Below are 12,465 nucleotides of genomic sequence, written 5' to 3'. Positions count from 1 at the left end.
CCCCAAGGATGCCCCATAAGATCAGGGACCAAGTCTGTCTTGCTAGCTATACCACCAACACACAGCCCAGTGCCTGGAGCACAGTTCATGCTCAGAAAACAAGTGTGTAATGAATAACTGAAGGTGGAGGGGCAAAGGGTGAGGATGGAGAGGGAGATGGGGCAAATGGCACTGGATATTAGGACTCCATACTCACATTCTTCCCAATTGTCCTCAGGGTCTGTTGGAAATGCAGTCACAGTCTTCACCCCTCTCATAACTATGCCATCAGCTTCTGAAGCCCTTGAATCAAGATTTAAGAGGAGTAGCTGTGGCACAGAGGGACCAGGGAGAGACACACTGACCTGTGTCCCCAGAAAAGACTGACTTTTGAGCACCCCACCCTCTCCCATCATTTATCTTATCAATGACTAGAGACAATTAGGTCTCCTTGATGGTGTGAAGAAATATAACTGCACTTCTATCTAGATTCAAGGTAAATCACAAAAGATACATTATTAAGAGTAATATTATAAATTACTCCCTGGGCAGTGCCTTCAAGGGCCATGAATCCAGCTGCACCTCCACCAGCCAATAACTCCTGAATCTATACCGAGCTTTTCAGTCCTGCTGTCTACCTCCAGCTCTCTAAGGCACCTTAAACTCAAGAGGTCTGAAATTGAAGATAGTGAATGCCCACACCCACCCCAGGTCCCCCACAAAAACTGCTGCTTCTATTGCTTCTCTCAGAGAGGAAATGGGGAGCCATTCTTTACACTTCTGTCACCCTTACGCTTTGAATATGAGCAGTTTCCTAAGTTTGTCTCAACTCCCTTTTCTTCATTCTTTACCCCATTGTCTTAGTTCCTCTCCTAAGGATTCCTGATGGACAATCGTAATCATCTTCCAGGAGATCCCTCTGCCCCCAGCCACACCTCCCCACTGCCACCAGAATGTTTGTTTTAAATCATGAACCTTGTCAAGACCTTATTGAAAATCCCTGTCCTATATGTGGTAAAGTCGGACTGTTTATATCGGCCCAGGCCCTCCTGGAATGACGCCCAACCCCACCTACCTCTCCCTATCATCTGAGTCTGGCCGCCAAGCAGACTCTTGATGTCAGGATGTACAGCCCTTCCCATCTCTGGCTTGTCCACCTGGTAGCTTCTCAGTCATCTTTCCCAGACTCATCTCAGGCATCACCTCCCTTGTGAAATTTTCCCCCAAAAATCTCTCCAGAAAAATTAAGCACTTTTTTCTTTGTTTTCCAAATACCTGACATATCCTTTTATTATAGCAATTATCATGTTTTTTTCATAAACTGCTTATTTTCATCAGATCAATTAAACTTTGGTGTCCTTGAAGGGCCACAAATTTTATCTATCTCATCCTTATTTATATAATGCTTAAAACAACATACAGTAGTAGTTCAATATATGTGCATTGATGAATGAATGATCAGAGTCTCAAGTTTTATAGTTTCCATAGGATCCACAATAGTATACAAGGTCTTACAAATGTACAACACTTATCAACAGTGTAAAACCAATGTGAATTTGTTGCCTCAATAAGGAGCAGTACAGGAATGATATTCTTTGCTTCAATCAAATTCAAACATATGTTATTAATGCGAGATAGTATTGATGCTAGTGGGGGTTATATAGATTTATAAGACTGCACACTGACATTTAATGAAATTAAAATAGATCATTACCTAAACAATTAACCTAACAACTACCTAGAATAAAACACACTAAACAGAGGACTGAACACTCAAACTGGGCCAGTCTTTTCTTTGTATCCTGGGCCCTCATTTCTGCTCTCCAAGCTTCCAATAGCATGTTGCTGGAGCCTTTGCCACTATGGTAATAGATTAATTAATTGTGCAATTGTTTGCTTAATATACTTTTCCCTATGAGAATACCAACTCCATATAAATAAGGACTGCACGTGTCTTATAAACCCCACCATCTCTGGCATCCAGCACAGCACCTGATGTATAGTAGGTGCTCAACAACTTTGACAGGGAGAAAGAAAGTATAATTTATATCAATGTTGAGGATCAGATAAGAATTCACAGAGGAGACATGCTTGATACACAAACCCTTAAAAATAACAATAATTGGCCAGGCACAGTGGCTCATGCCTGTAATCCCAGCAGTTTGGGAGGCCGAGGTGGCCGGATCACCTGAGGTCAGGAGCTTGAGACCAGCCTGGCCAACATGGTGAAACCCTGACTCTACTAAAAATACAAAAATTAGCTGGGTGTGGTGGCATGCGTCTGTAATCCCAGCTACCCAGGAGTCTGAGGCAGAATTGCTGGAACCCAGGAGGCAGAGGCTGCAATAAGCTAAGATCACGCCACCGTACTCCAGCCTGGGCAACAGAACAAGACTCTATCTCTAAATAAATTAATTAATTAATTAATTTAAAAAAATAAGAATTAGGCTCTCAAATTTATTGCAGACTTAATGAACATTCCACACATTTTCCATTATATTTTTTTAGATATTCATTTTTTTAAATCTGTAGTTACATGTCTTTCAGTTAACTCTGCAATATCTACTCTTTAAGGATATTTATGGAAAACTATAGCTTTCTGCCATAGCTTACAATTTAGCTGGAGTTAAGAGTTTTTCCAACAGAACAATCAAATAACCATGGAAGCTGGAATAAAATTACTTTCCTTACAGGAGGTACAGACTAAGTGCTATAGTCATTTCAAAGGGAGTAGAATCACTCACTGGAGACCTGGGTGGTTGTCATGGAGAAAGTAGGATTTTTACATCAAACTAGAAGACTTTGAAAGTCCTAAGAAAGGAGGAGACCATGAGTGGGGGATGCCGAGAGCCCAGATAAAAGCAAGTGGAGGACAGGGCATGTGTTAAGACAGAAGCAAAAAAAAAAAAAAAAAGAGGAGAAGAGATCAGCAGCACCAGGCTGCAAATGCCAGCGAAGGAATGGGGATGTTCACTGATGCTAGAGGATCCCATCCAAAATGTTAAGAAATAAAAAACAATGTTTGAGGAAGAATAATTTAGTAATAATTGCAGGGAGACTAATTAGGAGGATAATAAATATCCGATTAGGGGGTAATTAATTTGGAAAGATACAAAAAAAAGTATTATGAGATGTAAAATAGCCAATTGACTTTCCCATTGTTAAAGCATCTCTCAGATTTTGTGAGTGGGTGACAGGAAAGTAATAGGACCTTTTCAAAAATGCAAAAGAACACAGGGGGAGCCACTTTTGAAGGCAACAGGATAATTTTGGCTTTATTATACATGTTTGCCTTAGGGACAATCCAAGATATAAGATTTTATTCTTTTATTATTGTTGTGATGATGATGATGATGATGGGACTTTGTTGGTATGAGCTTTAAATGTGAAATGTCATTAGCTTTGATTTTAGTAATACAAACCCCTTAGTGATGGAGTCTTTGCTGTGACTGGAAGAAAATGGAGTTGGGTGGGGGTTGGGAGGGATGTCATCAAACCCAAGTAATAGATTTTATAAGGTGAATGACATTGAGATGAGGAGTTCCAGGAGAAGATCTGGTGGCCACCCTTGTGGGTCACTGGTGCTTTAGAGAATTAACCCTTTTTGCCACATCTCAATTTGGTTACAGTAGAGAAAACTTACTAGCACTCAGTAGACTAGCAGGAGACTAATTTACAATGAGTGGTAAACCTTTCCCTCATGCAGTTATCTCCCCAGCTAAACTAGTCTTTACAAAGTTACTTGTGGATCAAAGTCTTCCAGCAAAGAGAAATGGATAAACAAGAAAGACATTGCATCTAGTCTAAATAAGGGCTCATGTGACATTCCTACTCTACATCCAAATTATTCCCCTCCTTCTGAAATATTCAAGTCCACTACATTTGATGTCTTTCTCCCCTAGATAGGATGAAGGGAACTTGTCAGGGCTTGTGCCTTATTTTTATAATTTCCTTTCAAATGCTATGACTGCCACTAGAGTACCAGGAGATCTTGCTGAAATCAAAGTCAGGGGCCTTACACTCAGACATTCTGATTCAGGATGTCCACAGTAAGGCCTGGGGATCTGGATTGCTGGGAAGCCCTTGACGGGTTTGGAGACAGCATTGAGGGACTTTGAATGGATCTGATTTGGCAGGCAGGTTAGACTCGAAGCCTCCACATCTACTTTACTGCAAGCAGCTTCCCATGTGCTTATTTTATTTGTTTTCTCTTTTGCCAAAGGTTTATTTAAACACAGATTCTCATCACCTTAACAAGAATTGGTCAATTGTTTATCCAAGTTTAACTTGACCTTTTGATCAATGTTGTTTTTCTTCCACAAGGTCCTAAAACAATTGTTTAGAAGACCACTATTAAATTATAAGCACATTTACTTATTCAAGAATTATGTCTTGATCACCTTCTATGCACCAGGCAGTGTGCTTAGTACCACAGAGAGCAAGAAAGATAAGACCTCTCTGCAGTTATATTCTAGTGCAATGGAGGTGGAGTGGGATGAAAAAGACAACAGAGAAGGAAATAAATCATTTCTCAGTGTGATTAGTGCTATGAGAAAAATAAGCAGAGTTCTGTAGGAAATATTTTGGAAGGGAAGAAAATAACCTAGATAGGTTGAATAGGGAAAGCCTTTTTACAGAGGTGACTTTCCAACTGAGAGCTGAAGAACGCAGAGCCAGTTGTGCTGGCTGTTAAGACCTGGGTAACAGTGAAAAGTGGTCAAAGAATTGCAAAGCAGGAAATAACACTGAACTGGAAGGTGAGACAAGCTTGGTCAGAGAGATGGTGGGAATAGTAAAGGCTCTGGTTGATGTGAAGTGGAGAGCTCCTCTGTTAAAAACAAAGTGGTCAAGGAACTGAGAGTTGATTGGACATCAGAGTCAATAAACGTAATGACAGGAGCTGAGTTAGAAGCTAGAGTGCATAAAGTGGACAGATCAGTGATAAAGGTAGATGACAACAAGAGGAGGGGGAAAGGGAGACTTAAGGAGGATACTTTGATTTCACAGAAGCAGGAGGCTTAGCTGGGTGATGTCCTGGAAGCAGCGTGGGCTGCAGGGAAATCACTCACTACTGGCCGGAGAGACAAGTAGTTCAAGGAAGTGAAGTTTCATCTACTTGAGAAAGTGCAAGAGACACAGAGTGTTGGGAGTGAGCCAAGTTTCATTTACAGAGAGTCTTGGAAACAAACATTCCAGAAATCCCTGGAGATTAAAGGGGAATTTGATGGCCACAAAGCAGAACGTCCAGAGGCCACAGGGGAAGGTGGATTTTGTTTCTGTTTCTGATTGTCGAGCAGAGAAGAGACCTGGTGAGGGCATATGTAGGGACACACAAATTACAGACTGAATAATAATGGACAATTGGGGGGCCTTGAAATTCACCAAGTCCCTGGGATTAAAGCACTGTAACTACTACTACTGCTGCTGCTGCTAAAACAACAATAATAGTAGTTATTATTTATAGCGGTAATAGCAGAAGAAGTAATAGTACAAATCTCATGACAGTTTTATATTTGGCCTGTGCTAAGTATTTTCCATGCATGTGTACCGATAACCCTATCATCTGCCAAACCACAGTCAAATTTTGTATTTTCAGTGACAACTTCATGTACTACAAATCACTGATTAAAGAAGTATAAAGGGCTTTGAAGTAATCCTGGCAGCCTCTGGAGAAGATAGCAGACAAACGGTTTTAGAGTTAAAACTCCAAATAGATGGTCCAGTGGTATGGAAGATTTCGAGTGGCTGTTTTAGGGGGTGATATGGTTTGGCTGTATCCCAACCCAAATGTCATCTTGAATTGTAGCTCCTATACTCCCCACTTGTCATGGGAGGGACCAGGTGGGAGGTAACTGATCATGAGGGTGGGTTTTTCCCATGCTGTCCTCGTGATAGTGAATACGTCTCATGAGATTTGATGGTTTTAGAAAGGGCAGTTCCCCTGCATATGCTCTCTTGCCTGCCACCATATAAGACATGCCTTTGCTCTTCCTTTACCTTCTGCCGTGATTGTGAGGCCTCCCCAGCCATGTGGAATTGTGAGTTCATCAAACATGTTTTTCTTTATAAATTACCCAGTCTCAGGTATGTCTTTATTAGCAGCATGAGAACAGAGTAAGACACGGGGCTATACACACTGGTATATGGTGTTCAGGGGGTTATTCACACAGTCCTCTTGCACTAGAAAAAAAGCAGCGCTCTTTAACCTCAGCTGGTGGAATGATCACGATGTCTGGAAGTGGCTCCATGAACAGTGCTTCATTCCTCTGTTCTATTGCTTAATTTGCTAGAAAATTACTAATTATCCTTGAAGACCTAATTCCATTCACTCATTCACTTGTTCATTCCACAAATATTTGAGAGAAATTATTATAGGCTATAGACCATTCTAGACACTCTTGGGGATACAGTAGTTTAAAATTGTGTATACACACACATATATACTACATATATATGCAATCATGTGTATCGTGTGTATATATATATTTGCAATCATGTTTATATTCCCTAGGAAACTTTCCCCACTACTCCCTCCACCTCTAGGCTGATGACACCATGCATTATGCCTGCAGCACAGAATTTATTCATTTACCTTTCCAATAACATGCTGAAAACCTTATATGTATATCTCAATCCATTCCTCTCCATACCGTCCTTTTCAAGTCTAAGTAAGATCATGTTACTTCTCTACCCAGAGCCCTACAAAAGTTCCCTAGTTTACCCAGAGTAAACGCCAATGTCCTTAAAATTTTCATCCCTACCAGAGGATGCCACCTTGTAAATCCCATCTTCCATGTCTTCTTTTACTGCGAGAGCTGTAGGAAGGATGTGGCAAGATGAACACTATGTAGTAAATGGACTCATTCATCCTGCTGGAAAGATAACTACATTTTTACTCTACTTTGATACAACTTTATGGAGCAGGACATGAAGTAGACTTCTCTGGATTCCTTAGTCATTCTTCACTTGGGAAAAAGGGAAGGTCTCATACATTAATGAGATTGTATACTATGATCATAATAAATTCTTAAATTATTGTGATAAATACTTTAGAAAAATAAGGCATTTTCCCAGAAAAAAAATACATGACTTTTTGTAAGCACTTAGAAAACTGAAATGGTCATCAAGATTTATAATTATAATTATATTTTATATATATATAATTATAATTGCCACAATTATATATATAAATATATATATATATAATTGTAACTGCCACAATTTTAAGTTGTAATTTATGATTTTGAACTATTCTGTGCATTACAGAGCGCTCCCTAAAAACAACAAAAGTTTCGATCTCAAAACATCTCCAGTTTGTATCTACATTCAGGTGCACAAACTAAAACAGTACTTGAAGATGATATACTTATTAATATCCCAAAAGTCATAGATGCCCAGAATGGTTGAGTTACATTCTATTGCATTACAGGTAAAGCCAGAACAAAAATACAGGGTTCTTTCCTCTCTATCCTGTAGATGCCATTTCTCATTGCTGCATTTTCTGTGAAGAAGCTCACTACAAAATGTATATTCAGCATGCCTTGCTAAATTGTTCTGGCAGCTTATATGAAATATGCTCTCCTCGATAGTATTTTTAAACAAGTATGTTAAGTTCCTTATCTAGTATACCCACACTTGTGACTGTGCTTTCAACATTTCTCCTTCTTTATTTTAACAGAACCCCAAGTTTCACATGCCTGAGGATGTAAGAGAAAAAAAGGAAAATCTTCTACTCAATTCTGAGAGATCTACTAGGGTCTTAACAAAGACCAGTTATTCACAAGGAAGGGATCAAGCTTTAAGTAAGTCCACAGGGTCACCAACAGAGAAGTGGATTGAAAAACATCAAGGAGCTAAGACTGTTTTCAACAAGTTCAGCAACATGCATTGGCCAGTGGACATTCACCCTTTAAACAAAAGTTTAGTCAAAGATAACAAATGGAAGAAAACTGATGAGATCCAAGAGAAACGAAGGTCTTTCCTTCAGGAGTTTTGCAAGAAATATGGCAGGGTGAGTCGTCATCAGTCACATCTTTTTCATACAGTATCCAGAATCTATGTAGAAGATAAACACAAAATCTTATATTGCGAGGTACCTAAGGCTGGCTGTTCCAATTGGAAAAGAATTCTGATGGTACTAAATGGATTGGCTTCCTCTGCATACAACATCTCCCATGATGCTGTCCACTACGGGAAGCATTTGAAGAAGCTAGATAGCTTTGACCTAAAAGGGATATATACCCGCTTAAATACTTACACCAAAGCTGTGTTTGTTCGTGATCCCATGGAAAGATTAGTATCAGCCTTTAGGGACAAATTTGAACACCCCAATAGTTATTACCATCCAGTATTTGGAAAGGCAATTATCAAGAAATATCGACCAAATGCCTGTGAAGAAGCATTAATTAATGGATCCGGAGTCAGGTTCAAAGAGTTTATCCACTACTTGCTGGATTCCCACCGTCCAGTAGGAATGGACATTCACTGGGAAAAGGTCAGCAAACTCTGCTATCCATGTTTGATCAACTATGATTTTGTAGGGAAATTTGAAACTTTGGAAGAAGATGCCAATTACTTTTTACAGATGATCGGTGCTCCAAAGGAGCTGAAATTTCCCAACTTTAAGGATAGGCACTCTTCCGATGAAAGAACCAATGCTCAAGTAGTGAGACAGTATTTAAAGGATCTGACTAGAACTGAGAGACAATTAATCTATGACTTTTATTACTTGGACTATTTAATGTTTAATTATACAACTCCATTTTTGTAGTTTGCATTCATTTTCTAAAACCCTGTATATACTTAATGATGATGAGCTCAAATCAGCTACTGTAATTTTTCTATAATTCTCTGTATGAGAGAAATTTAACTAAGTGCAGTTGTCTTGATTTAATGTAGGTTTTAACCAAATAGTATGACACCAATTGGCACAAAGTTATAGGAAAATCACCCACAGGAGATGTAAACAACTTGAGTTGCTCTAAAATGTTTGGAAAAGAGCTGCTTTTGCATTATGAATTATATTGTTGAAGCAATAACCTAGCCAGCTGTTGCATTAGCTAAAGCAGCCTCTTGCAATGGTAGGAAAAAAGGATCTAAAATAGCGTGAGTGTATGTCTATATCCTGGAATTTATCGTCTAAAATGCATGAATATATTTTTAGCAGTCTGTGGCATATTAATCAAACTGTTGAATTGTTTTCTTACACCCTGGAAATCTATCAACTATAATGATAAATCCATTTTGAAGTGGTATTTTGGACTTAGGCATTTTACTTTAGATTGGAAGGCATGATGTGATTTACAATATGAGAATACAGCAGAAAAACCAGATGAGGCTGTGGCTTTTTATATTCAACAGCCAATAAAAAATGCACAACATGCTAAGATCAAAGCAACAAAAGCAACCTTTTTCTTCCAGAAAAACTTAAGGGAATTGATTCTGTTTTCTTTTGAGCCCTCCACAAAGAGACAAAATGAACACAAGCACTAAAGGTCTACATTTCTGAAGCAGGCAGTTGAGAAGCTTGAGTGTCTTCAGATATAAATGTGCTCCCAATTCTGGTTTAATTGGGCAGGGGGGGAAATTGTTTCAGGATGGAATAATCATCAAAAACAAAAGTTGCCATTCTGAATATGGAACTCAAACAATAACAAAGTTTTATAAGTATATTGTTTGAATCAAAGCATCGTGTGCATAGTTTTATATGTGGAATATACCCTAAGAATAGCTTTTGTTTTCAGTTTAATTATTCAGCTTAGGAATGACTTTTTAAAAACTAATATACCACTTCAAAGATAGGTTATGTTCTAGAGAATAAACATAAAAAGATCCCCTAGAAATGTATTTAATAGGCTTATGCATAAGCAAATTAAGGTATTTTCTTTTTAAGTTTAAATATTCTATACTAACAAAGTCAAATACCGTTGCATTCAAATATTAAATCAAAGTCCTTAGAAAAATAGGTCCATGTGTCACCCTTATGAACAATTGTAATGCATTTTGGAATTTTTTCCCAAGGGATCGTAAATTAGATCGCTTGGGGAAAAAACGGGATCATTTTGGATGGGAACCATTTGGATGGGAAACCTACTTTAATTGGTCGACTATTACCCTGAGTTAAGAAAATCACAAGTCTTTCAAACCCTGCTTAAATGCTTTTCCTGAACATCTTCCTCTTCCTAAGCTATCATTTTTTTCTTATCAGTAATTATTCAGTAATGGCTTTCAAAGAACAGTAGGTATTAATATTTGAATGTTAATAGACCAAGATAGTTACAGTCATACTTATTTCATTTTGATTTTCTATTTCATGGCTGAGTATTCATGAATTGCTTCACTCCTTACACACACCTGCCGTGTCCCATCTGTGTCTCCTAAGGAGTGAGTAAACTGCAATGGGCTGAGAGATCATAAGTATTAAACCTTCTAATCCAACCTTTTACTACTTTTCCATGCCATTAACTCTTGCCTCTAGACCATACACTTAAGCTGTGCTCTCAGTTTTTAAGAAGTTTTATTCTGGAGTAATCTAAATTACATAATTTAAAATTTTGCTACACCATGAAGAGTAGATTCCTTGTAATTTAGGGAAATTGAAATTATCTTTTTATGGAGAGACAAAATGCAAAATATTCCAGAAGCCTAAAATTTTATTCCTAAGCAACACAAAACTTGCTTTATATGAAACCTGCTATAAAGAATAAAGGCAATTTCCTCAAAGGTATTCCTAAAACTATATAAGGAACAAACAAAGAACTTTTCATAGCTTTAGAAAGAAAAAGTAGTAACAACAGTCCTACCTCTCTTATTGGCATTTGGAATGCATTGGGCAGGGTAGAATGCATAACTATGTAACTGTTTGGCTTTGATGATGGAGAGGAGGGATGAGTGGAAGAAAATGATACCCAGCGTTCTCTACGGAAAGCTGTTATGTACCTTTTGCTGTATATGTTCCTTTCCTGACCCTTTCCAACAAGCCCATGTCACCATGGGTCATTCTTTTCCTAAATGGGCTCTCTGATGCCAAGTGATACTCTGTGTAGTTACAAGTTCCAGAAACCATGCATGTTTTTGCCAAGTAAGAACAAACTTTTTACATAACTGCTCTTCATTTTAGATGAGTTATTTTCATGTTAGGACCAAAGAAGCCAGTCATCATCCTGGATTACTTGTGAGTTTAAAACCCAACTCCATTTTTCTCTCCTGACTTATGTGGCTTTGCAGACCAGCTCACATTCACCTTTGTCATTTCTGCCTGTGCATAAATCCAGGTGGGAACACCACTGTTCTTTAGAACCATCACAATTTCATGAATTTACTTCCTAAAGGCAAGTGACCAAATCCAGACTCATCTTCCAGATGTCCAAAGTTCGCATTTTAACATTAGGTGCAATTGTAAGTCCTCCAATTGAACCCTAAGGATCCTCCTGTTTGTTTTTATAGGCTGCAGTAACACAATGGGCAGGCCCCTTTGCTCTGTTATTCCCGTCTGGAATTACTATCAGGGTAACGAGTTGGCAATTAAATCCAAAACCACAGTTATGTAACCTGTAAAGTATCTATAGATGTGCAATATTGATGTGATTGTGCCCAGAAACTGCCATAAACTTCAATGGAAACGTATGAAGAGGACATTTCCTCCAACGTTTGGAAATATCTATGAATTCAATGGAACTGTGAGGCCACTTGCTAGATGTCTATAAACATTCTCTAGCAGAAAATAATAATAATAATAATATTAGGGAATTAGTAGTTCCAATTCAAGAACTACTTGTATGTCATGTTTAATTAGAAAGAGGAAAAATATTTTTACATTTTATTCATGTATTATTATTCTTATCTCCTAAAATGTATAGTGTTTAGCAGAAGGAATATACAAGAAGATACAGAGAATTTTGAATATTAGAGTGCCCTTTGAAAAGATCACTTGCTGAATTAATAGAATTTGGGATTAGGCTAGGACTACAGTAAATGTCTCCCTCCTGTTCATTCTCATATGGCCTCGCAGGGCATCCCAGTCTCTAGGCCTTCATGGGGCGTGGTGAAGCAGAAGTTTTGCTCAGGGCTAACCCTCCCAAGATCTCTGATACTTGAAAAAGGATTGGCCAAAGGCATTTAATTATAGCTCAACTACCTGAGAACCTTAGGCCAAGGCTAATTAAATTTAGTCCTACCTTTAGGCTCATACCTTCTTAATCTCAATCATGATCATTATACAGTAATTGTATGCATGATCCTAGCTAACTTTTATTCAATACTTACTGAGTGTCAGGCACTCTTCAAGTAGTTTACATGCATTGATTTAATCTCCATAGCCAGTCTAACATAGGTGCTACTTTGTAGCCCTCTCCCTTCCCATCTATCATAAAGGAAAGTAAAGCAGACTATAGCTGAGTAACTTGCCTAAAGAGACACGGATGATAAGTAGGTCAGAAGCCAGGATGAAGCCAAGCAGCAAATGCCACCACCAAACTCTTTGTTTAG

The 12,465-nt window shown here is 38.4% G+C and overlaps 1 protein-coding gene and 1 long non-coding RNA gene across 2 annotated transcripts in view; one reads left to right on the top strand and one right to left on the bottom strand.

Moving 5' to 3' along the window:
* Window positions 1-282, bottom strand: part of LOC104676056 — a 268,747-nt gene extending 268,465 nt beyond the window's left edge. The window contains exon 1 of the long non-coding RNA XR_004055686.1: window positions 197-282. This is a non-coding gene — a long non-coding RNA (uncharacterized LOC104676056). The remainder of the gene's footprint in view (window positions 1-196) is intronic.
* The window catches only part of CHST9 (carbohydrate sulfotransferase 9), a 272,442-nt gene extending 263,066 nt beyond the window's left edge, over window positions 1-9,376 (top strand). The window contains exon 6 of the mRNA XM_010380742.2: window positions 7,658-9,376. Coding sequence (XP_010379044.1) covers window positions 7,658-8,749 — 1,092 coding nt within the window. The 3' untranslated portion in view covers window positions 8,750-9,376. The remainder of the gene's footprint in view (window positions 1-7,657) is intronic.
* The last annotated feature ends 3,089 nt before the right edge of the window (window positions 9,377-12,465 follow it).

Source organism: Rhinopithecus roxellana, chromosome 21, assembly GCF_007565055.1.
Source record: "Rhinopithecus roxellana isolate Shanxi Qingling chromosome 21, ASM756505v1, whole genome shotgun sequence".
Lineage (NCBI taxonomy): Eukaryota > Metazoa > Chordata > Mammalia > Primates > Cercopithecidae > Rhinopithecus > Rhinopithecus roxellana.
The sequence above is the reverse complement of the archived record's forward strand: the minus strand, read 5'-3'. Positions and strand labels throughout refer to the sequence as shown.